We start from the raw sequence: 24,350 nt of genomic DNA, 5'->3' as shown, positions 1-24,350 counted from the left end.
GTCAGCATTTGAAGCTGGCTTTTATTTTAGATAATAATCTCCAAAAGTGAGTTATAGAAAAGTGAATAATCAAGCCAGTGCTAATTAGGAATCAAAAGTTAGATGTGAGTGTAAAGTAATGGGACTGGTTATCTATAACATATCTCATTAATTGTATATTAATATTGCATAGTCATTTTGGAGTATTTCATAAAATAGAACTTGGAAATGATACATAAAACCATGAATAAAGGGTAAAGGAAAAAGAAAAAAAGGATTTAAATGACAATACTCATTGTTTACAATGATCAAAAAACCATTACTGATAGCTCTTTATCATCAGCTATTATTGTACCCATTTTAAGGATCTATTTGATCGATTCAAAATAATAATCAAATTTAATATATGTATATAGACATACTCATTCATACACATATATAGAATAATGAAAGTTTTGTTATTCCTTACAGAAATATATGTAAGTTCTGAAAATATTTATATAATTGATAACATTAATATTCTATCTTATACCTGGCCTTAAGAATTTAAGTATAATTCTTTTTTAAAAATGCTTTTAATATTTATTTATTTTTGAGAAAGAGACAGAGTGCAAGTGCGGGGGGGGGCAGGGGCAGAGAAAGAGAGGGGGACACAAAATCCAAAGCAGGCTCCAGGCTCCAAGCTGTCAGCACAGAGCCTGATGCAGGGCTCAAACCCACGAACCATGAGATCATGACCTGAGCGAAGTCGGAAGCTTTAACTGATTTGGCCAGTTAGGTGCCCTTTAAGTATAATTCTGTTATGAACAATCTGGCCCTCTTTTTTTCCCAAGAAAGTTTATTTTCCCATTCCCATAACACCAGTCCACATTCGACCTGGTTTGATATTGATAAATGTTAAAACTTTGGCATAAAAAGCAAAAGAGAAGTATTTTCAATATACATTTGTTTAAACTTCTCTAAATATTTTACATATTGGAACATAACCCTTAGAAATCCTAGTTTGGGAACAGAGTTTACTTATCAATTGTTATATAAAATCAATATTCCATTCAAAATACTTTCTTTGAAAAAGATGTTTTAAGTCCTTTAGTAATATATAAAACTAACATATATTTGATGGTATTGCTCTGAATTAATAAGGTTAAAATGTATTAAGCGAGGTTTTTTTTAGTTCTCTAGGTAATAGCTTTATTAATTAACTAAAAGTACTGGGATTTTTTGTCTCCTTACTGTTTAAAACTAGAATCTTCGTTTAAATGAAGTTGCTTTTACAGCACCAAAGACTTAATCACCCATTTCCTATATAAAAGGTAGCTACTTTTTTGCATGGGCCTCAAGTATATTGTAGTATAGAGGTGGAATTTAAGGAAAGGTATTAAGCAGGCTGTGTTTTAGCTTATGGGCAAGTAATAAATTGTATCATGTATCTTGAATGTATCATAGATAAGCTGCTATATAACAATTGCCACTTCAGATAGCTGTGAAATTAGGTGATTAACTAGTTGGTACTTAACCTTCTAATTTCTGTATAAGTCTAATTACATGAAATAGAAGGGGGGGTTTTGATTTTTTTACTTTGCTTTTCTGTTTGGAATGTCATTGTAACTACTATATTGTAAGTGACGGAAAATAATTGCATATGTTAGAAAAATAAATTGTGTTACATTAAAAAAAAAGAAGTAATATGGTTCTGGAGTTCGAATAAAGTAAACACTCCCCCCCCCAAAAAAATAAATAAAAAATAAAACTAGAATCTTCATACTAAGATCAGAAAGAATAATCTTCAGATAGTAATCAAATCATTTAAACATATCAAGATTGAGAGAACTGAGACACTGGTGGATGTAGCAAATGCTTCACTACAATGTACTTTACCTTGCTTCAAATTAAGATTTTTTTTCCCAAGCCATATCATACGGTCAAGGCACTCAGAATAAAATGTAGCAATATTGCACCTTAGCTTTCTAAGAAATCCTTCTTCCTAAGAAATCTGTCTTTACAATATCTTGAAACTCTTTCCAAATGTTTTTTACGTTTTAATTATAAATGACATAAGTGCATCCTGAAGTTACTGTGAATGCTGCTTTTTAAATTGGGTAGATTTTAGCTTTTCACTTCCAGATTTTAACAAAGGACACCACCACCACCACTCACCCACCCCCATCCTCCCCACCCATTTAGTAAGGACAGACAGCCTTAAAAACTGCCTGCTTACACTGCCTTCTGAATTGACCATACTCAACCACAAACTTAAATACCTCGAATCATCTTTAACTTCCAAATCTTGTTTAAAAAAATAAGGGGAGGGAATTTCTAATACCCAATGGTACGATACAAAACTTTCTGCCTAAAAGAATTTCAACAACATCATTTTGCAATAAGTGTTTTCTTAATTATTCTTTTCATTGTTTTATTTGTGCAGTGTCTTTCTTCTGAGATTTTTCATTGCAGCTCATAGTCAACTATGCCTTAATAGGTAAGGGAGAGGGGATAGAAATATTATTTTTCCCTTCACAGACAAAAAGTTTTAGAAACAAGGTCACTCATGAAGACACCAAGAGAACAAGACTAGATTGTTTGTTCCCATGCAATGCCCTTTTAAAACTACCTCTCTAATTCTTTAGGTCTCCATATTATTTGTTAATAAATTTAAGCAGCTGAGAGAGAAAGTCAAGACAAATAGCCCTGGGTAGAACTACAGATAAATTCCTTACAGAGTACAATGAACTTCAATCCTACAGCATGATACATTCAAACAATTTTAGTCCTGGATGTTTCCCAAGGGTCTGCTGACAATCATATCAAAGTGAGGATCCACAACGCAGTAAGGACCATGCTAAACATACATGCACTCATTTATACTTGGAATTAATAAGATTTTTGCCCTTTTCTCTACTTCTTAATGTTTAAATCCTATTTATCTTTTCAAAACCATGAGCAAATGCTACCTCCTTCAGGAAGTCTCTCTTAATCCTCAGGCTCTCCTTCCCCTTAATCCCCCAGGGTGGAAAGGAATCTCTTTCTCTTCTGAATTCCCAGGAGTATTTTATTGGTATCTTTTATTCCACTTAACACATTTTACTTTTTAATGTAATATTTTATGTATCTTAACTCTGCTACTAGTCTACAAGTTCATAAGGATTGGGTCCATTGTAGTTAGACAATACATGCTGTCTAAAAGCCAATCAATGTATTTATAGGGATAGATAATATAGGAATAAAAGTAAAATGCTGGATATTTCCAAATGGGAAATTACCAAAGAAAATACATACACTCTTGGAAAGGTATTAGAGGCCTGAATAATAGTAAAGGGATACACCATAGTTAATGTAATACATGCTAATTAATTAGATATTGAAATTTCATTTGATGCAATGAGTTTACCAAGGATTCCAAGTAAAAACCTCTCATTGGCAGTGTCATCTGAAGGACTGATCTGAGAATGGTTATCCCTGTGTATATGTGACAAAATCCAAACTCCCTTCCAGGACAGACAAGACTTTGTATAATCTGGCCCCAGTCAAACTTCTCCAACCACATTTCCTGTTCTTAAGATGCATAAAGCTCCTGTCCACCTACCCAAGTTCTTTTGTGCCTGAGGGCTTTTGCCATTCTGCTACCTGGAACACAGTGTCATCAGCTCTGTACCACTTAAAAACTAAGTCTCTGCTCTTAGAAAGACTGGTTCCCCATCCTCCAGATCTTAGCCTAAAAGACCCATTAGGCTATTCTGTCTTAAAATAAGTCCCCCTAGGCTTCCTAGCTGTTATTCTCTTTTGTAACACTGTTTCTTCCTTTATCATATTTTATACTTTTTTTTTGTTTCTTAACTTGTCTATTACCTGTCTGCTCCATCAGAGCCTATGTCTTGAGAACAGAGACTACACCTATGCAGTTAACACTGTTGACCTAATACCTGGTTTATAGTAGGGTCTCAGTTCATTTGTTTAAAAGAATAATGGCTGGCTCAGTAGGTTAAGTGCCCAACTTTGGCTCAGGTCATAATCTCACCATTCGTGGGTTCAAGCCCTGCTTTGTCTCTGCTGACAGCTCAGAGCCTGTAGCCTGCTTCAGATTCTGTCTCCTCTCTCTCTGCCCCTCCCCCGCTTACATTCTGTCTCTCTCCCCCTCAAAAATAAACATTTGAAAAAAATTTAATAAATTAATAATGAAAAATGTCAAACACATGAATATAAAACTGAAATGTATGAGTTGACTTTAGTGTCTTAATAAGTAAGCTTCAAACTCAACTACTACAAACTTCAAACAGTAGACCTGCGTTCAAATTCCAATTTAACTGCTTATTACCTGCGCAGGCTTGAGTAATTTATTTAAGCCCTCTAAATCTAAACTTCTTGAAAAGAAAAAAAGTAGTATCTACTTCTCAGAAACGTGAGAACTGAATGATAGAGAATTGACTATTTCTCCCTTCCTACCTAGCTATTAAGCACTCATCTTGATATTATTATGCATATTAGAATTTCTTTTGTCTCCCATTGGTTATTTGTTCTTTCCTGGCATCAGCTGCCTCACTTAAAGCAACACTTTTACATTAATGAAGTTATTTTTTTATTTTGTTTTGTTTAGTTTTGTAAACAGCTTTAATAAGGTATACTTGACATGTATAAGCTGTATTGAGGTTATTTTTCATCTTTTTTTTTTTTAAGTAGGATCCTTGCCCAATGTGGGTCTTGAACTTATGACCCTGAGATTATGAGGCCCTTGCTCTACTGACTGAGGCAGCCAGGTGCCCCAAGGTTACTTTTTAATGTGATCTGGGTCCAAAGGGTCTTCTGGAAAATGTGATAAGGAATGCTGACCAGCAGCATTGTGTATAACTGTCCATGCTATGTGAATATAGGTGTGCTCCAGTAGGGGAATTCTTTAGGAAATAACTATGTTTAGATTTATTGAACAAGTATTTAGTGGGCACCAGCTTGTATCAGGCAGTGTTCTAGGGATTAGGGATATATTAGTGAAAAAATGGACAAAAATTCTTGCTTTCCTGTAGTTGATACTCTAGTATTATTTGCTATAGTACAAAAGGATTTATAAATTTTAGGAAATATGTGAATTTTTTCAAAAAGAGATTATTTTAAATAGCCATACACAGTGCTTAAATTTTTTTTTAATGTTTTATTTATTTTTGATACAGAGAGAGACAGAGCATGAGAGTGGGAGGCGCAGAGAGAGAAGGAGACACAGAACCCGAAACAGGCTCCAGGCTCTGAGCCAGCGGTCAGCACAGAGCCTGATGCTGGGCTCGAACCCACAAGGGTGAGATCTGACCTGAGCCAAAGTCGGAGGCTTAACAGACTGAGCCACCCAGGCACCCCAATACACAGTGCTTAAAAAGCAAGGCTATACACTCATCTTTCACAAGAAGTAAGTACATCTCTAGTAAAGGCCACCTCTACAGTAGGTTTAAAGTGTGCCCAGCAGGATCTGATAGACATACCTGAGTTACAGCTGTTTCATTCCTTTGCAGGTTATTCTATGAGCCACTTCCTGGCTGCAACTTCTCTACTTCTGAAGCTAGTGGTGACAAAAATCAGCTTTCCATCTTTCAAATATGTGAAGTCCCAGGTCTGAATATAATGTGAGGAAACAAATGCATAGAGGGAAATGGAAGATGGTATAAAAGAAGGAGGAGAGGTTTCACTAGGCTTCAGAATTCCAGCAAGTCAAAAGGAATGTGCTTGTTCAATTCTGTTATTTCTCTAGAGTCTGGATACTGTTTTATCAAACTGTTGGTTGCAACTCATTAGTGGGCCATGAAATCAATTTTGTGGGTCGTGACTAGCATTTTTTTCCTCCAGAATAGGAAAAAAAAATCATAGTACAACACACTGTGTGAATCTTGTTCTATGAAACATGGGTTTCATATATGTATGTATTTATACATATTTACATACTGAATCATGTATGTCTAATCATGAGACCAAGATATAAATACTATTAGAACCTTCACATTTCCAGGAGCAGTCGGGGGGTGGGTCACTCATAAGTGCAAGAGAGAATAAGCTGAGTTTTACGAATCAAATAAAGTTCAATATTAAAACTTCTCCAAAATTGGAATTGGCTTACAGATTTTTATTTTAATGATTTGAGGGGAGAGTGAGGAGAAGCATTATGACCAAATACCTCTCTTTAAATTCACAAAATTGATGATCATTTAAGACAAACCTTTTTTTAACCTCTCTGTAAGACATAAAATGTTGTATTCAGAAATAAAACTATGGATATGCTGAATTTATCTTTAGGTTCAACTCCTAGCTTTAATGTATTGTAAAGATAAGATTGTAAGATTTAGCAATCCAAGATCCTCTGTCCCCTCCCAGAGAGTGTTGATCCTTCCTTCCTTTGTGAAACAACATGTGAATACCTAGGGCAAGGATTAGCCTTATGGTAAAACAAAAATGCAAAACAAAACAAAACAAAAATGTTCCTACTAATAGTTGGTAAATTCTGGTTTCCCAACCGCAGGTTTTAATTCTTGGCTGAAAATTATTTGTGGTGCCATATAAATATTATTTGAAATAGGAGCCCTTATATCAGGAAAGTCATTTCTTAGGATATTAATTCACATCCTTTGAATGTTATTTATTTACATGGCTTTAAAAGCAATTAAGACATTTAGGAAACACATTAAACCACAGATTAATGTGCATTTTTCTCTTGGCTATCTATCATTCAAAGACTTACCCCTACCCTTTTCCACCCAGGGAGATAAATGTTTCAGAACCAGAGAGGCATATTTCCTTTCTGTCTGTTTCCTTAGAATTCATTTAAACATGCTTATTGAAATTTCCTGTCATGCAATATTTTAGAAAGATTCCCCAAATATATGCAGCTTGCAGACTGTAAATACTGAATGACAAGATTGCTACCAAGTTTTCTTCCTTAGGAAAACAGTACCACAGTCAAAATCCCCTATATAAACAATTCCAGTCAGTATGTAAATTAGATTAACATAATAAAAGAGTAAGTATAGCTGTTTTCCTCAAAGTCTTTTAAATAATTAGGAGTAAATATTCAAAAACTGTGAATGCCCTGGGGGCATCAGGGCTATTTGTCATTTATCAATACTGATCTATAAGGGGACAAGAAGACGGTCATTCTCCAAACTAAATATCACTTTCTCTAAACAACACCCAAATCAGAACACAAAGAAAACATTTTCCTCTCTAAGCCACAGTGTTCAAAAAAATTTTAATTCCTAAGTAGTCCCAGCCAGTTACAGACTGATAAGGCTATCAGAGACAGAAGATTTCATGGCTTTTTTGAGGCCAATTTCCTATTCCTAAAAAGCAAAGATACATGGTCAAAACTAAATATGACTTTATAAACAACTGCAAAATCAGGACACTAAAAGTAAAATTTTCTAAACAAAGTCACAAAGATTCATTTCCTTAGGCTTCAGAGAACTTTCTCTAGGTCATGATTTGGTATAGAATATTTTAGAAAAAAGATAAATATCAGAGGTGGTCGCCACCCTTTTAACATCCTCCTAGATAGTAGTGTGTGAGAGAGTCTGGAACTGAAATTTTTCTCCTGTTTAGCTACCTAAGGGGTGGCAATCAAGTCTCCAGAGCACCAGCCAAACTTAATAGGGTAAAACTAGTTATAAAAATTAGAATCTTGATCTTGTTTTAAACTTTCAAGGGTTTCATCTTCTTTGTTTTAAAGAAAAATAAACACTTCAACATTAATTATTTTAAAGTTACAGTATTGACTCCCATAAGAATTAGAATCTCAGTTTTCTGTTCATAACTATCTTAAATAGATATATGAACTCCACTAATTTAATACTGACAGCTAGCAATTTTCTTTTACAAGAGTTCCTTTCACTCCTGCATAGTGGTTAAAGCACAGACTCTGAAATCATATAGACTTTAGCTGGATGCGTGTTTGGCTACTTTTTAGCTGTATGACCATGAACAAGTTGTTTAGTCTAATCTATCAACTAAAAAATGGGAATATTAATCAGTATCTACTAGACAGGGCTGTTATGGGTATTGAATAAAACAATGCATAAAAATAATAAGACAGAGAAGTTACCTACACAGGAAGAAGAAAGGAGAAAGAAAAATAGGATGAGGAAAAATGAATGGGAAAGAACAGAAGAAACAGATAAGGACATAGGAAAGAGTGGAGGGGAGAAGAAAGTAGAAAGAGGGAGATCCATACTTGTAATAAATTTATAAAGTACACCTACTGTCCTTGGTAAACACATGTATTAGCACATAACCCCATTTGTATCTCACTATCCACTATTTTTCTCCAGCCTTCACCTGAGCAATCAGCCCAAAGAGACAAATAAATAAACAAAAAAACATACAGTCATGCTAACTGGGCGTCCCTTTAAATTCATGACTACAGGGCACCTGGCTGGCTCAGTAGGAAAAGCAAGGGACTCTTGATCTCAGGGTTATGAGTTTGCACCCCATATTAGTTGTAGAGATTACTTAAATAAATAAGTATTTTATAAATCAAAATAAATAAATAAATAAATAATTCATGACTACAACTAGCAAGTGTTTTAAAAATAAGGAAAATTTGCTTTTCTGAAATTGATTAATTCAGTTGCTCAATTACATAATGAAGAACCTAAGTGCTTTCCAGCCTTTTCCTCTGCTAGCCGCAAAGCCAGAAGATGACAACTGCAAGTATGATATGCAGAGCTAACAGTGTCTATAGCAGAAGAGGAACTCTATCTTCTCTGGAGATATTTGTCACCAAAGAAAACCTTTCATAGAAACCTCTGAACAACCTTCCCTTTCTTTCTCACTGGGCCAAATGGTATTACTTCACCATGTCTTAATCAATCTCTGGCAAGATAAGTGAAATCATCATAGCTAGATTAAATCAATCGAGTTTCACACCCCCTGGAGCTGGAATGGGGTTCATTTTCATCAATACATATGACTGTAATGATGACAGGAGACACCTGCAGAAGTATATTGGCAGAAGAAAATTAGATTGGCAGAAACATCACCAGATTGGACAAAAAGAGACATACACACAGCAAAATTAAAAGAGCCATTAGGGGAGCATCTGGGTGGCTCAGTTGGTTAAGTGTCTGACTTCAGCTCACGTCATGATCTCACAGTCATGGGTTCAACTCCCAGGTCGGTCTCTGTGCTGACAGCTCAGAACCTGGAGCCTACTTCAGATTCTGTGTCTCCCTCTCTCTCTGCCCCTCCCTCATTCATGCTCTGTCTCTGTCTCAAAAATAAATAAACGTTATAAAAAAAAAAAAGAGGGGTGCCTGGGTGGCTCGGTGGGTTAAGGCTCCGGCTTCGGCTCAGGTCAGATCTCATGTTCGTGGGTTCAAGCCCCGCATCAGGCTCTGTGCTGACAGCTAGCTCAGAGCCTGGAGCCTGCTTCCAGTTCTGTGTCTCCTTCTCTCTCTGCCCCTCCCCCTCTCATGCTCTGTCTCTCTCTGTATCAAAAATAAATAAAAACATTTAAAAAAATTTAAAAAAAAAAAGAAAAAAGAGGTGTTTGGATCTCGAACTTCCACAAGTAAGAACTAGGCTAAAAAAAACGCTACTCAGTTGCAAACGTGCTATCTTTCACGAAAAAGGAAAGATGACTTAGAGAATGGAAATAACCCAGAAGGTGAAGAGACAAGATCATGGAGAATTATTCTTAGGCATAGAGCCCTAATCAAGGAAATGCCAACCTGTGCTTAACTGGATTTCAGAATTGCTATGAACCAGTAACTCTTATGTGACTCCCCTCTACTCCTTTTTTGAATAAGAGTGTCTATATAGCAGTTATCCTATGCTTATCCTACCATTGTATGTTGTGTGTATGTAAAGGAAAGTAATTTGTCTCTTTCTTTATTTAGGTCTTCAAATCAAGAGGAACTGAACTCAAGGAGCTGTCTATACCTGAACTTATGATGAGATTCTGAACTTTGAGGTGATACTATAATGAAATGAGACTTTCAGGAACCTTGAGCATAAGTGAATATATTTTGAATGCAGGAGCAACATGAATCATAGGAGATCAAAGAGTGGATTATGGTAGCCAGCCCCCAAGATGGCCCCCAATGATCTCCACTTTTTGGTATTCATATCCTTATATAGTGCATTTCTACATTGTATTGGGTTGTTCTGTGGGACCAATAGACTGAGCAAAGTGATAGCACGTGATCAGGGTAAGTTATAAAAGACATTGTGGCTTCCGTCTTGCTTTCTCTCTTGCTCTGGGGAGCCACCTGCCATGTCATAAGGATACTTAAGTAATCCTGTGGAGAGACCTACATGGCAAGGAACTGAACCCTCTTGTAAACAGCCCTGTGCGTGAGTCCTAATCAAGTTTTTAGATGAATGTAGCCCCAGTCAGCAGCTTGTCTGCAGGTTCATGGGAGATACTGAGCAAGAACCACCAAGGTGGCTTAGTCAGTTAAGCATGGGGTACCTGAGTTCAAGCCCTGCATCAGACTCTGTGCTGACTGTGTGAAGCCTGCTTGGGATTCTCTCTCTCCCCATCTCTCTGCCCCTCCCCTGCTTGTACTCTCTCTCTCTCTCTCTCTTTCTCTCAAAAGTAAATTTTAAAAAATAAGCATTTAATAAAAAAAAGATAAATATCTCTCTCTAAAAAAAAGTACTCTGGATCCTTTTAAAAGAAAATAACAAAAAATGGTTGACACAAATCTTCTCTTCCATAACAGAGCAAAATATCAAAGTAATAACTACACAATAAAGGTCTCAGTTCTTTGTTCATCTTCCATCATTCAAATAATTAATATTAAAAGTATAGAAGCACTTAATCAATATGTCCTATTGAAAGATTTAGCTCAGTTGTAAGTGCCTGTGACTAAGTTGTTGGGGATGAGGAAGGAATGGAAGAGGCAGGTGAAAAGAAAGATTATATAACAGGACAGTATAATGTAGTGGTTAAAGGGGCTCTGCATGGGTTCAAATGCTGGCTGACTAACCTTTCTCATTTGTAAAATAGAAATAATTATAGCCTCTCCCTCATAAGATTGTAGTAAAAATTAAATACATGTAAATTGCATATGAAAACATGTAGCACATAGCAAGTGCTTAAAAAATCACTTTCATTATCCTGGGAATGTGAATGGATGAGAATGTACAGATGTATTCACAAAGTAGATTCAGTCACAGTCTTACTTGGCAGGTTATGCTATTTCAACTCCCTTCAGAACACTCAGGAGAGTCCAAAGAGAAGCCCTGATCTAACTGGGAGGCAATTAAAACTATAGTAAGTGGCACGTATGTTTGTTTAAGCACTCTTCTTTTTCTTTTTTTTTTTTTTTTTTTAAGTACTTTTCCATCCATCAGAAGAAAACCTGGTGGGCAGTTTGACGGTGTTCCAGGTATTGAAAATATTGTCTACCATGTATGGGGTGACCAAATAATTTATTATCCAAACTGGGACAATTCTGAGAACAAAACAGGCCCTAGATATACTTATACTAGAAAAGTAGACTTAAACAGTTACAGGCAAGTAGCAATAGACAGTTCAGTCACTGTGACTGGCACAAATTCATAGAAAGAGGCAATACACATGCTTTAATGAAACCAAACAATAACATTTTGTGACTATGCACAAAATGAAAAAATGATATCTACTCTTGATAACTATCTTGCCAGAATTTGAATAACCAACCTACTTATACTTAAATAATTCCTACCAGAGATGGCCAAACCCTTATAATAATATCTAGATAACAAATACACATATTAAAAATATATCTCAGAAACACTTGATCTTATTGACTACACTCATCTTCTCAAAAGTCCCTCTTGCTTGCTTTCCCATGATGGTATTCCTCCCAATTTATGCTCTATTTTCTCACTCTGCTTTATGGGCTCTTTCTCATTCACTCATCTCTGATATTCCCTTAGCCTTTCCTCATCCCACACATTCCCATTTGCTGAGCTTATCACTTTCAGACTCTTTTTTTTTTTAAAGAGGGAGAATGCAAGAGTGGGGAGAAGGGCAGATGGGGAGAGAGAAAGACAGAGAGAGAGAGAGAGAGAGAGAGAGAGAGAGTATCTTAATTAATTATGCTGAGCATGGAGCCTGACTTAGGGCTCCATCCCACAACCCTGGGATCATGACATGAACTGAAATCAAGAGATGAATGCTCAACCAACTGAGCCACCCAGGCACCCCAGAGCTTACTCACCCTCATTGCTTGAATTGTTACACTTAAATGCGGATGACTCCCAAATCTTTATTTGTAGTCGTGATTTTCTCTTAAGTTCTAGACCTGAGATGTCCAATGCCATAGACATTAGCCACATGTGGCTATGGAGTGCTTGCAATGTGGCCAGTTCAAACCGAGATGGCTTTAAGGATAAAATCCACAACATATTTCAAAGACTTAGAAGATGAATGGAAAATATCTCAAAAATTTTTCACATACATGTTGAAATGACAACACTCTGAAGAATACTGGGCAAATAAAATGTATCATTAAAATCAATTTACCTATTTCTGTTTAGTTTTTAAAATGTAGTCATTAAACATTTAAAAGAACATGCATGCCTCACACTTGTAGCTCACATCATATATCCCTTAGACAGTAATACTCTAAACTCTTATCTCCTACTAATTATCTCTACTCAGAAATTTCATCAGTGCCTCCAATTCAGTATATGCAAAACTAAACTCATCTCTTTCAGTCCGTTCTCCATGCTGATTATAGAGTGATATTGCTAAAACACATATCTAGTCACATCACTTCTCTGCTCAAAATTCTACAATAGTCACTTTCAGGATAAAGATAATAATAATCTAAGATTGAGAAATCTCTATCTTCAAGGGCTTACAATATCTGCCTCTCTTACTCTTACAACTAAACTGAAAGTTCCTAGAAAGCAGAGACTATGTTTCTCAATCAAAAAACAGGAAAAGGCATTTCAAAGATACAACTCATTAAAAAAAATTTTAAGCATATATCAACCCTTGCTCTAAGTGTTTTTGGGTATATTTAATCCTTACAATAACCACGTAAGGAAGGTATTATTACCCTCATTTTACAGATGAGGAAATATGGTACAGAAAGTCTACAAATGTACTCAAAATCACACAACTGGTATATAAATGAGTTCACCGTGTATCCTGAGAACAGCATATAGTCCCATGGAGCTGGAACAGGAGGTATAAGTGACACTAGAAGTTAAGTTGGAGCCAGATCAGAGCACACCTAAATTATTTTCCTGAAGAGTTGGATTTTCTTCTATAAATAATGAGGCTTTTGATCAGAAAGTGACTTTCATGCTTTAATATTTAAGGAGATAACATGGGTAGTTATGTGGATGACTGAGGAGAAAGAGACTAGACAATGTTCCTCCATCTGTATTCTTCCAACATTTCTTCCAGACACCCAAATTTCTTATCTGGGATTGACCATGAACTCCTTCTCCTTTATTAATTAGACACTTAGTCCTACCAACTTTACCTTCTAAATCCTTCTGCAATTCATCCTCTCTCTACAGTCCCAATGCCAATAATTTGACCCACATTTCCATCACTTTTGAGATAACTGAAATAGCCTATTTACTATCTCCAGTCTTATTCCATCTAATTTATCCTTCACATGCCCTTAAAAGACTGTTCCAAAATTTACTCTGATCATGCCAATCGTAAAGTTGAATTCCATCAGTGACTCCTTACCATTTTCAGGCTCTTTAGCGCATATTCAGAAATCTTGATGATTTCACCCTTGTCTAGCTCTCTAGTATCAACTCTAACCACTCCCTGCCTCCTATTTCATTCATATTAAACTCTACACTACTCCTCACATCTGTTATATCTCTGTGTCTTTGCTCATGCTGTGTTCTCTGCCTAGAACTCTGTTCCTCTCTTCATCCACCTAACAGCAGTTATCATTATTCAAGACAGCTCAAGCATTATTTCCTTTGGGAAACCTTCTTACATACTCCTTGTCTTTTCCTGGCAGGATTAGGTATGTCTACTCTGCACTCCTATAATATTCTAAGTAGTTATAATTCATCACGCTATATTTTAGGTATAGATTTCTCTTTTTTAATATCTTAATGTTTTATTTATTTTTGAGAGAGAGAGAGAGACAGAGTAAGCAGAGGGGGTCAGAGAGAGAGATACAGAATCTGAAGACAGGCTCCTGGCTAGCTGTCAGCACAGAGCCCGATGCAGGGCTCGAACCCACGAACCGAATTGTGAGACCGTGACCTGAACAGAAGTCAGAAGCTTAACCAACTAAGCCACTCAGGTGCCCCTGGATTTCTTGAATAAGTCACTCATCAGAGAGGAACTGTGTCTTGCTGATTCCTTCATTTAACCAATATTATTTAAAAAAATTTTTTTAAGGTTTATTTATTTTTGAAAGACAGAGACAGAGCATGAGCATGAGCAGTGGAAGGGCAAAGAGAGAGGGAGACACAAAATCTGAGGTAGGCCCCAGGCTCTGAGCTGTCGGCACGGAGCTAACCAATATTTATTGAGCATGACTCCCCTCCCCCATGTTTAGTGCCACCCCCCAACTTTCACCTACTCCCCACCCAAGCAATGTTTAGCTGGGGGCCAGGGACACAATTGTGAACAAAGCAGATGAAAATTCCTGACCTCCTGGAGTTAATATTGTAAAAGTGGAGCCTATCTTATTAACTCCTGTGGTTCCAGTACCTGGTCCTTGAACTAATGTGAGGTTGGAAAAGGAGATGGGCCTACTAGCCAGTCTTTTCAATAGTCTATCCCTCTCAAGCTCTCCTGTAAAATCTTTTCCTTTCATCTATGTTCCCTTTTAAATTTCTCCCATGTGTTAGTCAAAGCACTTCCATGTAATCTAAAATGGGTCATACTGGATCTGGACAAAATTTCTAAGCAAAGTTCTATTTTTATACTATAACTTCTCCCTTCTTCCTATTCTCATCTGTTTCCTTGTCACACTCTATTCCCCATCTCCCTTGAGACCAAGTACCCTGTGGTTATCTAAAAGCATACTCAGTCATCTTAGTACTTTTTCCCAAAGTACCCCCAGGTTCTAATTTACTCCTTCCGGATTTCCCCCCAATGCCCCTGGAGTTAGAGCTAGCTGGTCAGTATTATCTTCTGTATTGGAAAGCATTTTTCTCATTTCCCACCCACTGAGACCTCCCAAGTCCTCTGTTTACCTCTACCATAGGACTCATCACCCTGGAACCCTGGATCTAGTTCTTTTTCTCCCTAGCATTTTCCAGAGTCTAAAATTCTTCAAAGTATTAATAAATGAGTAAATGAATATATATGCATTTATTTATATAGTTAACCCTTGAACAACGCTGAGAAGCAGTCAACAGATGAAGCAATCAAAAACCTGGGTATAACTTTTGACTCCCCCAAAACTTAAGTACTAATAGTCTCATGTTGACAGGAAGCCTTACCAATAATATAAACAGCCAACACATATTTTGTATAATATATGTATTCTGTACTATACTCTTACAATAAAGTAAGCTAGAAAAAAAGAAAATGTTATTAAGAAAATCATAAGGAGGAGAAAATGCATTTATATTACTGTACTGTATGGAAAAATCTCTTCCTGGGGAGCCTGGCTAGTTCAGTCAACAGAGCGAGCCACTCTTGGTCTCAGGTTTGTGAGTTTGAGCCCCCCACACTGGGTGTAGAGATTGCTTAAAAATAAAATCTTAAAAAAACAAAACAAAACAAACAAAACCCTGCCAATAAGTGGACCTGTGCATTTCAAACTACCTTGTTCAAGGGTCCATTGTATATCCTCTCCCACTGAATTCTGCTGTGACTTCCATGCTTCTCTTATGCATTGTAGGGAGAGCTACAAAAAGAGGCAGCCAGAAATACTCACTTTGGACCAAAAGTTAAGAAAGTTCATTCTTGGAGTACCTGGGTGGCTCAGTTGGTTAAGCGTCCCACTTCAGCTCAGGTCATGATCTCATGGTTCCTGAGTTCGAGCCCCGCCGTCAGGGCTCTGTGCTGACTGCAGGGAGCCTGGAGCCTGCTTCAGTTTCTGTGTCTCCCTCTCTCTGCCCCACCCCCTCCTCACACTCCGTCTCTGTCTCTTTCAAAAGTAAATAAACATTAAAAAATTAAATAAAAAAAGAGAAAGATCTTTCTTTAAAAGTGTTAGAAGGAAGGGCACTTGTGTGGCCCAGTCGGATGAGCATCCCACTCTTGATTTCCACGGGGTCATGATTCCCGAGTTCTGGGATGATGGCTGGGCTCTGAGTGTAGAGCTTGCTTAAGATATTCTCATTCTCTCTCTCTCTCCCTCTCTCTCTCTCTCTCTTTCTCTCTCTCTCTCTCCTTCTACTCCTCTCCCCTGCTCACGTGCGCTCTCTCTAATAATAAATACATAAATACGTAACCACCTGCTCATGTGCTCGCACGCACTCTCGCTCTCTCTAATAATAAATAAATACATACATAAAAGTGTTAGATCATTTAAAATTTAAACGTGTGCCTCCGTGTCCCAGGTCTGTATGTGTACCTTTAGTATGTGGCTTTTGCATTGTCTGTAAATTCAGTTTGAGCTGAGTGAATAAAGTACGCGTTAGAACGGCTTTTCTACACGCCATCTAAGTGGATCCTTTCCCCAGGATGTGACTGAGCCAATGGCACGGTCTTCTTGAGATTCTGCCAAGGGAAGACTGGGCTGGAACTGGGGAGCCAACATAACTCCTCAAATTTAAGTACCCTGTAGAGGTTGTGTTTGGGAGTAGGGAGAAGAGGGGACTTCTGCCTGAATACAAAAACGCATAAACTTTCTGAAGGGCAGAGTTGTAAGAGGTCTTCCAGGTCGCCAGGATACTCTGGCCATGCATAAGAAGGAAGAGGACCCGACGCCACCCGCAGAGAACCTGCCCTAGGGACTGACTCCCAGGACGAACGCCCCTTCCCCCCACAAGACTGCACCTCTACGCTGAGCGCAGGCCGGCGCGCTAGCGACCGCTCCTACAACCCGCCCTCTCAACCTCTCTTCTCCCAGCCAAACTCCAGAGACGTCAAAGATTCTTAAGCAGGGGTTTTCCAATCTGCCCCAGAGGGGACCGCCCCTGAGGCGAGCCGGGCCGGCCTAGGCTGCGATGTAGAGAATTCGATGTCCGAGCGACCTCCTCGGAGGAGTGGACCGAGTTAAATATAACCGCGCGAATGGAATGGCGCTAAAAATAAGGCAACAGCTGGCCCGTCCACAGCCCTGTCCCGGGAAGGGCGGGGGCCTGAGTGGTCCTGCGCCCGAAGACCGCTCCGGATCCAGGGACCGGGAGGCAGTGGCGTCCGCGAGCCTGAGCCGGAAGGCCAGCGAAGTGGGCGCGAGCTGCTTGGCGCCTGAGAGGCCTCAACCTGCGAGCGTCCCGGGGACTGGACTCAGGGCCGCTCAGTGACCTGAAGGAAAACTTTGCTAATGAATCAGAGACCCGGGCGAACTTGCCTGGACGTGACAAGGTGGAAAGGCTGGCGCTGAGCTCTTGCCCGCCCCGCCGCCAGAGGGAGCTGAGTGAGAAAGGAGGAAGCCGGACGGACCCTCGAGGATGCCGGGGCATCGCCTGAGACGGAGGCGCAGGGGCACCTGCGGTCGGCGGCCCCGCGCGCGCACACACTCGAGACCTCCGCGGCAAGTGGCGCTCGGCCTTTGCGCTCCGCACTTTCCCACAAGCCCTTTCCGGCGCGCGCCCCTCGGCCCTGCGCGCCCGCCCGCGTCAGCGCCCCAACCATCAAGGCAACAATTGAAACGTTTTCAAAACGGGCTATTTATTTGCTCCCAATAAATCGATCGGCAGTGATTAAAAAATCGATGTGGCCTGGGTGGGCGAGTCGTTCGCCGGGAGGGAAAGGTACCACCGGCCTGTGCCTGAGGGGAGGCTGCAGGCGGGCGCGGGCCTTGGGAGAGGCGTGTCCCGCCCGAGCCACACCCGAGGGCTGGTCACCTGGGCGCGCGGACCCCTGGCCGGCCGCGTTCCCTCGGGCGACGAGGGGCGCGCGCTCGCCGCCTGCTTTCCTCGGGCCCTGTTGCCTCTCAGGCGCTCTGGGCAGGAGGTGGCCGCCAGCGGCCGCAGCGCCGCTCCGAGGCTTTTGTTGCTCCTTGGCGGGTTGAATGGGGTTTTGTAAAGCGGGACAGATAAAAATGAGTAGCATCATATTGTTTGACAGAATGATCCCATTTGATGAAGTGTCGGCTCCGAAGGGGGTGAAAATGGTGAATTCCTAAAAACCCAGCCCTCGGCTCCTCTGCGAGCTGCCGGTAGCCTGGAGGGACTCAGCGGACAGCCGGGCCCGGCCGCATCGCTCCAAACCGTGTCGGAAAGACTCGAGCTTTCAATGCCAAGTCATTTTTAAGCCCCGATCCTGCCCAGGACCTTTCTCCTCGTAGATGAAAAGAACAATTTTCGAGAGAAAGGCTCGTTTTGATTAAATCTGACATGCTGCTGATAACTCCATGCTAATGTGAAATAATTAACATAATAGCCATAATTAAAAGCACGCTAACAATGCCATAAATTTATCACACAATTTTACTAGCTTTCTGCCCCTAACTGCTCTCTCATCGTTAATTAAACGTGTTGCCTTTTACAGAATGGATGTTTATACATTTCCAATATAAATAAATTCGAAACTGTCCTCTTTCCCTCTCTCTCTTTCTCCTTTCCCTTTGGTCTTTCGCCATTTATAGGCACTTCTTGGCATGGGCCCTGAGTGGTGGACACCTTGAAAATAAATGAAGTTTTGAGATGAAAATCCAAACAAGAACGTTAAATTACCCTTGTTTTTTTTCCACCCCGAAGAGATCTGCAGACATACACAAGGTTGGTGGGAAGTGAGTTGAAAATCCCACCCACTTGGAAATAGAAATAATCTGGGTGGGTTGGGGACCTGGGTATCATCTCAGCCCGTCCCACCTTGCTCGGCGGTGGCCATCCAAGCAGAGGCTGACAATAGTTTAACATATCTATGAAGATTGTCAAGTAGAAGCCGACTTTGGTTCTTGGGACCAGGGTCGGGGGCGGGAGTGAAGAGAAAGGAGGGGAATTTTCCAAATGAGCTCCACCCACATTTCCTTCCTTCGGCTAGAGAGAGGGGGCGGCTGCTCTCGGTGGGGGACAGACCCGTCACTGCCTAGAAAATGGTCACATCTCCCCGGATTGTAAGAAAAGTGCATCAGCGCAGGGGCATGATGATTCCATTTCACTTCCGACCAACGATTTATTCACGCCGTTGGCATAGACTCTGACTTAAAGAAGGAGAAAGAGGGCACTTGGGTTCACTTGGGCCTGGCGAGGGATAAGTGGGCCACTCCTGCCTCCCGCACACTCTTACCGGACCTCTCCTCCAGTGTTGACCACTTAAGAACCCAAATTGAATTGTAATTAACTTCCTCTTCTCCGTCATAAATTGTTCCATCTATTCCTCCCCCACCTCCATCTCACCCCCCAGAACACACTAAATCTCCCCTCCCTCGAGACGTCTCAATTTCCTTCTTATCGATCACGACTCTACTTTTCTTGTTTCCTGTTGCTACAACCTCCGTCCCCTCCATCACCGCCGCCACTTCGCCCTCGACGGATCCCTAGCTGGATACCACGGACTGTACGGGCTCCAGGAGAAACGGAGGGAACCTTATTCCCTTCTCCTTTGGCCGAAACGTTTCAAACATTTGAACAGGTGAAACACCTGCGTGCCGTCTTCTTTAAATTCCTCTTGGGAAGTTTGCTTGTTGCGACCCGAGTAGTTACTCTCCCTCATAATTATTGTGTGTGTGTGTACTCGTTCTCCTGTCTTCACCAGTAGCCCTCTGGATCCCAGAAAATATTTACCCACATTTATCCTCTCCCGCCCCCCAACATTTCTGGTCCCTCTATCACATTTTTTCCCCCGACTAGTGTCACTTTTTCTCTGTAGCTGTCTCGCTTCTTCAGTCTCTTTCCGTCCCAAAGTTTGGCAGTAACTGACGATTTGTGGGCTCTTAGCTGCAAACTGCAATTACGCGGCAAACAGGATTTACTTAGCCCAGCATCCAGTCAGCGAAAGGCAGGTCCCTGCACAGCCATCCAGCCCTTCCGCCCCGGCGGCATCCCGCAGCGAGGACTGCGGGAACCTTCCGGCCTCCCACCTGGCCCGCCGCTTTGCCTCCTTCCGGCCCCGGGAGGTTGCGCTGGTGCTACAGTCAGCCCGGAAGGGGGAAACCGCTGGCGGGGTCCCCAGTCCGGAGTGGTCACGGGAAAATACACTGCCTCGGCTGGAAATCGATATTAAGCGGTTGGGCCGGCACTGGCGACGGACGTCGGGGCCGCAGCCAGTAGGTCCTGCATGTCTCATCATTTAGCTAATCGACTCGAAAAGTTTCTGTAAGGGCCAGACCCGGCATCAGATGGTAACACTGATTGAACAAGAGATTAGCACAATAGATCTCTAACCGAGGGGAAGCGTTGCTTTTCACGCTACGCGCCGTAATTAATGGTATGAATCAATTAATTTGACTTTTATTGTGTTGAATGAAAAAAGCGCAACAAATGGAACTGGCGGCTGGGAGTTGTTCACCCCCCACCCCTTCCTCCAGGGAGGTTCCAATGAGACACCAGGGAATGGACGGATCAGGCAAGGTCTTGGCCGAGGGAGGGTGAGGCAGCGAACAACGGCGCCGAGGGAGTCCTGAGAGCCAGCCCTGGCGGACAGCAGAATCGAGATTAGGCTCATTTGGAGGCTACTTTAAGGAGACTGCCGAGGGCAGCCCCTGGGGCCGCTACACTCCCACGCTCACACACGCGCGCGCGCACACACACACACACACACACACACACACACACACACGGCAGGCGTCCACGAGAGCCTAGCCTCTTGGACTGTAATGGGGCTTAGGGCCCACCCCTGGCATCGGAGCTGGACAACTGAACCTAGGCAAAAGTAATTTCTGAATTTTAGATTTCGGATTCTTTTTTTTTTTCCCTTAATTTCTTTTTTGTCCTTCCGACCTTCCTTTAGTAATGATTGTGTTGCTCGGACAGTTGCAGCCGGGTACAATGGGCAACCAGCTCGCGCGGGTCTCCTTGGTTTCACGGACGGCTGTCTAGATGGCATTGCAAACGGTTCGCACCTGCGGGGCCACAAAGAGGTGCAGCTGCGGAAATCAACTCAGATGCATTTTAAGGTCAGGTACAACGGGGGACCGGGAGGGTCATTTAAATAGAAAAAAAAAAACCACAAAATTTTGGAGTTCCGCGGGTGGCTCAGGATGGAGTAGCTGCCTCCCACCCCCAATCCCCAGCACAAACCAGGAACGTCCTGCGAAAAGAAGATCCAGTGCACTAGTGTGATAGCCGGGAAACTATCTAATGGAAATGAATGTCAATCTATGTGTCTCACACTCTACAATGAAGTAAATACACGGATTTTTTTTTTTTTTAGGCCAAGGATTGAGGGCGTCGTAGGTGAGAGACACAGACTGAGGGACTCAGAAGCACCACTGTCCACCAGGAATTAAATCGGTTTCCCAGCGTCTTCTGTAAATATTCACCAACTATTTCCTCTCTGACCGCTCCCCTTGTGTTCCTTCCCCTGGTGAGGCCGAAATTCTCCTCCCAGTACTTAAAGGGCAGGGAGCCCGCGCTTGCAGCTCGCGGTGAGGCGGCCTAAAACTTCGGGAGGAGAGAGGGGGCGCATCGCGGGCTCAGCGGGTCAGGAGCACTATTCCGAGGTGCGAGGTCCAAGCGCACGCGGTGGCAATGCCACGTACCCGTGATGGGTTTGCCATCCTCCCACCCCCAACTCCAGTTAAATCCCCACAGCCTTTCCTACCATCATTGATTTTCCTTGCCAAGGAAACTCGGTGTGCACTAGCCGCATCCACGCCTCCTCCACCCGCTCTGCTACGGGCTTCCGCGGAAGTTAAATCTTGAAGGATTTACCTAAGCCTTAAGAGGAAAGAATCCACGTTGAGTTAGCAGCAACTGAGAGCCTAGCCCACTCGCATGCCCGAGGACGTCCCCATTCCCAAGAGGCTGGGCCCAGCCGCCCCGGAAAGTCACACCGCCAGCTCCCGGCGTGGTTCCGCCGTCCCAGCCCCAGCGCGGCGTCCAAACTAGAGGCCCGGAATCCTCTACTCCGCTCCACTCGACTTACCCAGGCCGCTGCCAGTCCCGGCTCCTTCCCCAGCGCCTCATTTCCGACTTTTTCACATGCTAAGTCGTTTAACAACTCCCAGCTGCTAGTTACGGCCTCTATTTATAGGTTCGCTGTTATTTTACGTCGTTTTTTTTTTCTCTCGGCAACTATTCTAATAGATTAATCAATAACTATTTTCTGACCTTCGGGAACCCCAGCTGATGCTGTGTGGCCGCGCGGGAGAAAAATTATATATATGTATAAAAACACGCTCACATCGAGCGGCGAAAGCTAAGGCAGGACCCGAATGGTTTGGCTTTTCGGGGAAAGAGAACGCATCACCTTAGTAGTTGTCTCCGCCGAAGGAGCACCGAGGCAAGTGGGGATCTTAAGTCTAATTAGTAACACGAAGCCGGATGCGCAGCCCTTACTCAAGAACTAAAAAGAATCAACCCCCAAAACAAAACAGAGACAGTACTAAGTTTTTCCTTAAAAAAAAAAAATGGGATGGGAATCTCGTTCGGCGTTGCCCAGTCCCAGCCTAAGGAGTGTTGGCAAAGTGGGGAAGGGGGATGGGAGATAGGGCAGGGAGGACTGGGCAGCGAGAACCTCAGGGTCCCGCGGAAGCTCCGAGGCCCACGCCCTCACGCGCTTACACCCACCCTCCAGCACTCACACCCACAGGCTCCCTCGACCCCCGCGCAAGGCTCCAGCCTAGGCTGGGGTCCTGGGGTGGGCCAGGACGCCGTCGGAGCCCTCGGGATGCTGGCGCGCCGTGCGGCACTGAGTTGCGCGTCCCTCGTCCCTTTGTTGACAATTCCCTGAACCAACTTGAGTTTGGCCGGCTCCGCCGCGGCCCTGACGTCACGCGCGGTCACGTGGCCCCGCCTCCCGCTAGATCTTTAAGTAGAAAGTAATCTATCAGGCCAGTCCTTAAAACGGGACTTTCGACTACGGGGGCTCGGCGTCCCTGACACCCCCCTCCCCCCGTTGCCCCTGCCCGCACCCTCCTGAGCTGTTGGGCGCCCGGCGTCCCGCGCCCGCCTGCACCGCTCTTGCTCTCCACGCCCGGGCCAGAGGCCGAGGAAGGCGGGCGGAGTTAGGGGGCGCGGCGTGGAGAAGCCGTGGCCAGGAGCGGCATAGAGCGCCTAGTACCGAGAGCCAGGGACACCAGGAGTTTGAAGAGCGCGGCCGCGGGGGGCGGACGGCAGAGCCCGCGCCGCGCGATGCCGGGCTGCTGAGTGTGAGCCTAGCCGGGAGGGCCCCGAAAGACCTACGTCCCCCTCCCCTCTCCCATCTTTCCGGAGCACCCAAACCCCTTTCCCCTGAGCTCAGCGACAGCCCCTGACGACTCCCATCGTCCGCCGCTCGTTCCCCGCCGCCGCCACCAACCCCGAGGAGGGATGACCCTCTCCGGCGGCGGCAGCGCCAGCGACATGTCCGGCCAGACGGTGCTGACGGCCGAGGACGTGGACATCGATGTGGTGGGCGAGGGCGACGACGGTCTCGAGGAGAAGGACAGCGACGCGGGCTGCGATAGCCCCGTGGGGCCGCCGGAGCTGCGCCTGGACGAGGCGGACGAGGTGACGCCGGCGGTACCCCACCACGGGCAGCCTCAGCCTCCGCACCAGCAGCCCATGGTATTGCCCAAAGAGGCGACTGGAACCGGGGCTGGGCCAGGGGGAGAGGCGGGCGCTTCCGAAGCTGACGGCTGCAAGGGTGGCGTTGGCAGCGAGGAGGGCGGCGGGAGCGGCGGCGGGCCCGGCTCGGGCAGCGGTGCGGCGGGAGGCCTGGCCCCCAGCAAGCCCAAGAACAGCCTGGTGAAGCCGCCCTACTCGTACATCGCGCTCATCACTATGGCTATCCTGCAGAGTCCGCAGAAGAAGCTGACCCTGAGCGGCATCTGCGAGTTCATAAGCAACCGCTTCCCCTACTACCGGGAGAAGTTCCCCGCCTGGCAGAACAGTATCCGCCACAATCTCTCGCTCAACGACTGCTTTGTCAAGATCCCTCGCGAGCCGGGCAACCCGGGTAAGGGCAACTACTGGACCCTAGACCCGCAGTCCGAGGACATGTTCGACAACGGTAGCTTCCTGCGGCGCCGGAAACGCTTCAAGCGCCACCAGCAGGAGCACCTGCGCGAGCAGACGGCGCTCATGATGCAGAGCTTCGGCGCTTACAGCCTGGCGGCGGCAGCAGGAGCCGCGGGGCCCTACGGCCGCCCCTACGGCCTGCACCCCGCGGCCGCGGCCGGCGCCTACTCTCACCCGGCTGCCGCGGCAGCCGCGGC

General features: G+C 43.6%; 1 protein-coding gene, 1 long non-coding RNA gene and 1 pseudogene across 2 annotated transcripts in view; 2 read left to right on the top strand and 1 right to left on the bottom strand.

Moving 5' to 3' along the window:
• Nucleotides 1-17,102, top strand: part of LOC115297666 — a 50,751-nt pseudogene extending 33,649 nt beyond the window's left edge.
• Nucleotides 17,103-20,426: 3,324 nt separating this feature from the next.
• On the bottom strand, nucleotides 20,427-22,350 carry LOC115300170. Its single transcript, XR_003912524.1, has 4 exons — nucleotides 22,079-22,350; nucleotides 21,755-21,870; nucleotides 20,932-21,053; nucleotides 20,427-20,624 (listed from the first exon to the last, which is right to left on the bottom strand). It is a non-coding gene; the product is annotated as an uncharacterized LOC115300170 (long non-coding RNA).
• Nucleotides 22,351-23,463: 1,113 nt separating this feature from the next.
• Nucleotides 23,464-24,350, top strand: part of FOXD3 (forkhead box D3) — a 1,362-nt gene continuing 475 nt past the window's right edge. Inside the window, exon 1 of the mRNA XM_029949529.1 lies at nucleotides 23,464-24,350. This exon is cut by the window's right edge and continues 475 nt beyond it. Within this exon, the coding sequence (XP_029805389.1) occupies nucleotides 23,464-24,350 (887 nt within the window).

Source organism: Suricata suricatta, chromosome 8, assembly GCF_006229205.1.
Source record: "Suricata suricatta isolate VVHF042 chromosome 8, meerkat_22Aug2017_6uvM2_HiC, whole genome shotgun sequence".
Classification (NCBI taxonomy): domain Eukaryota; kingdom Metazoa; phylum Chordata; class Mammalia; order Carnivora; family Herpestidae; genus Suricata; species Suricata suricatta.
The sequence above is the reverse complement of the archived record's forward strand: the minus strand, read 5'-3'. Positions and strand labels throughout refer to the sequence as shown.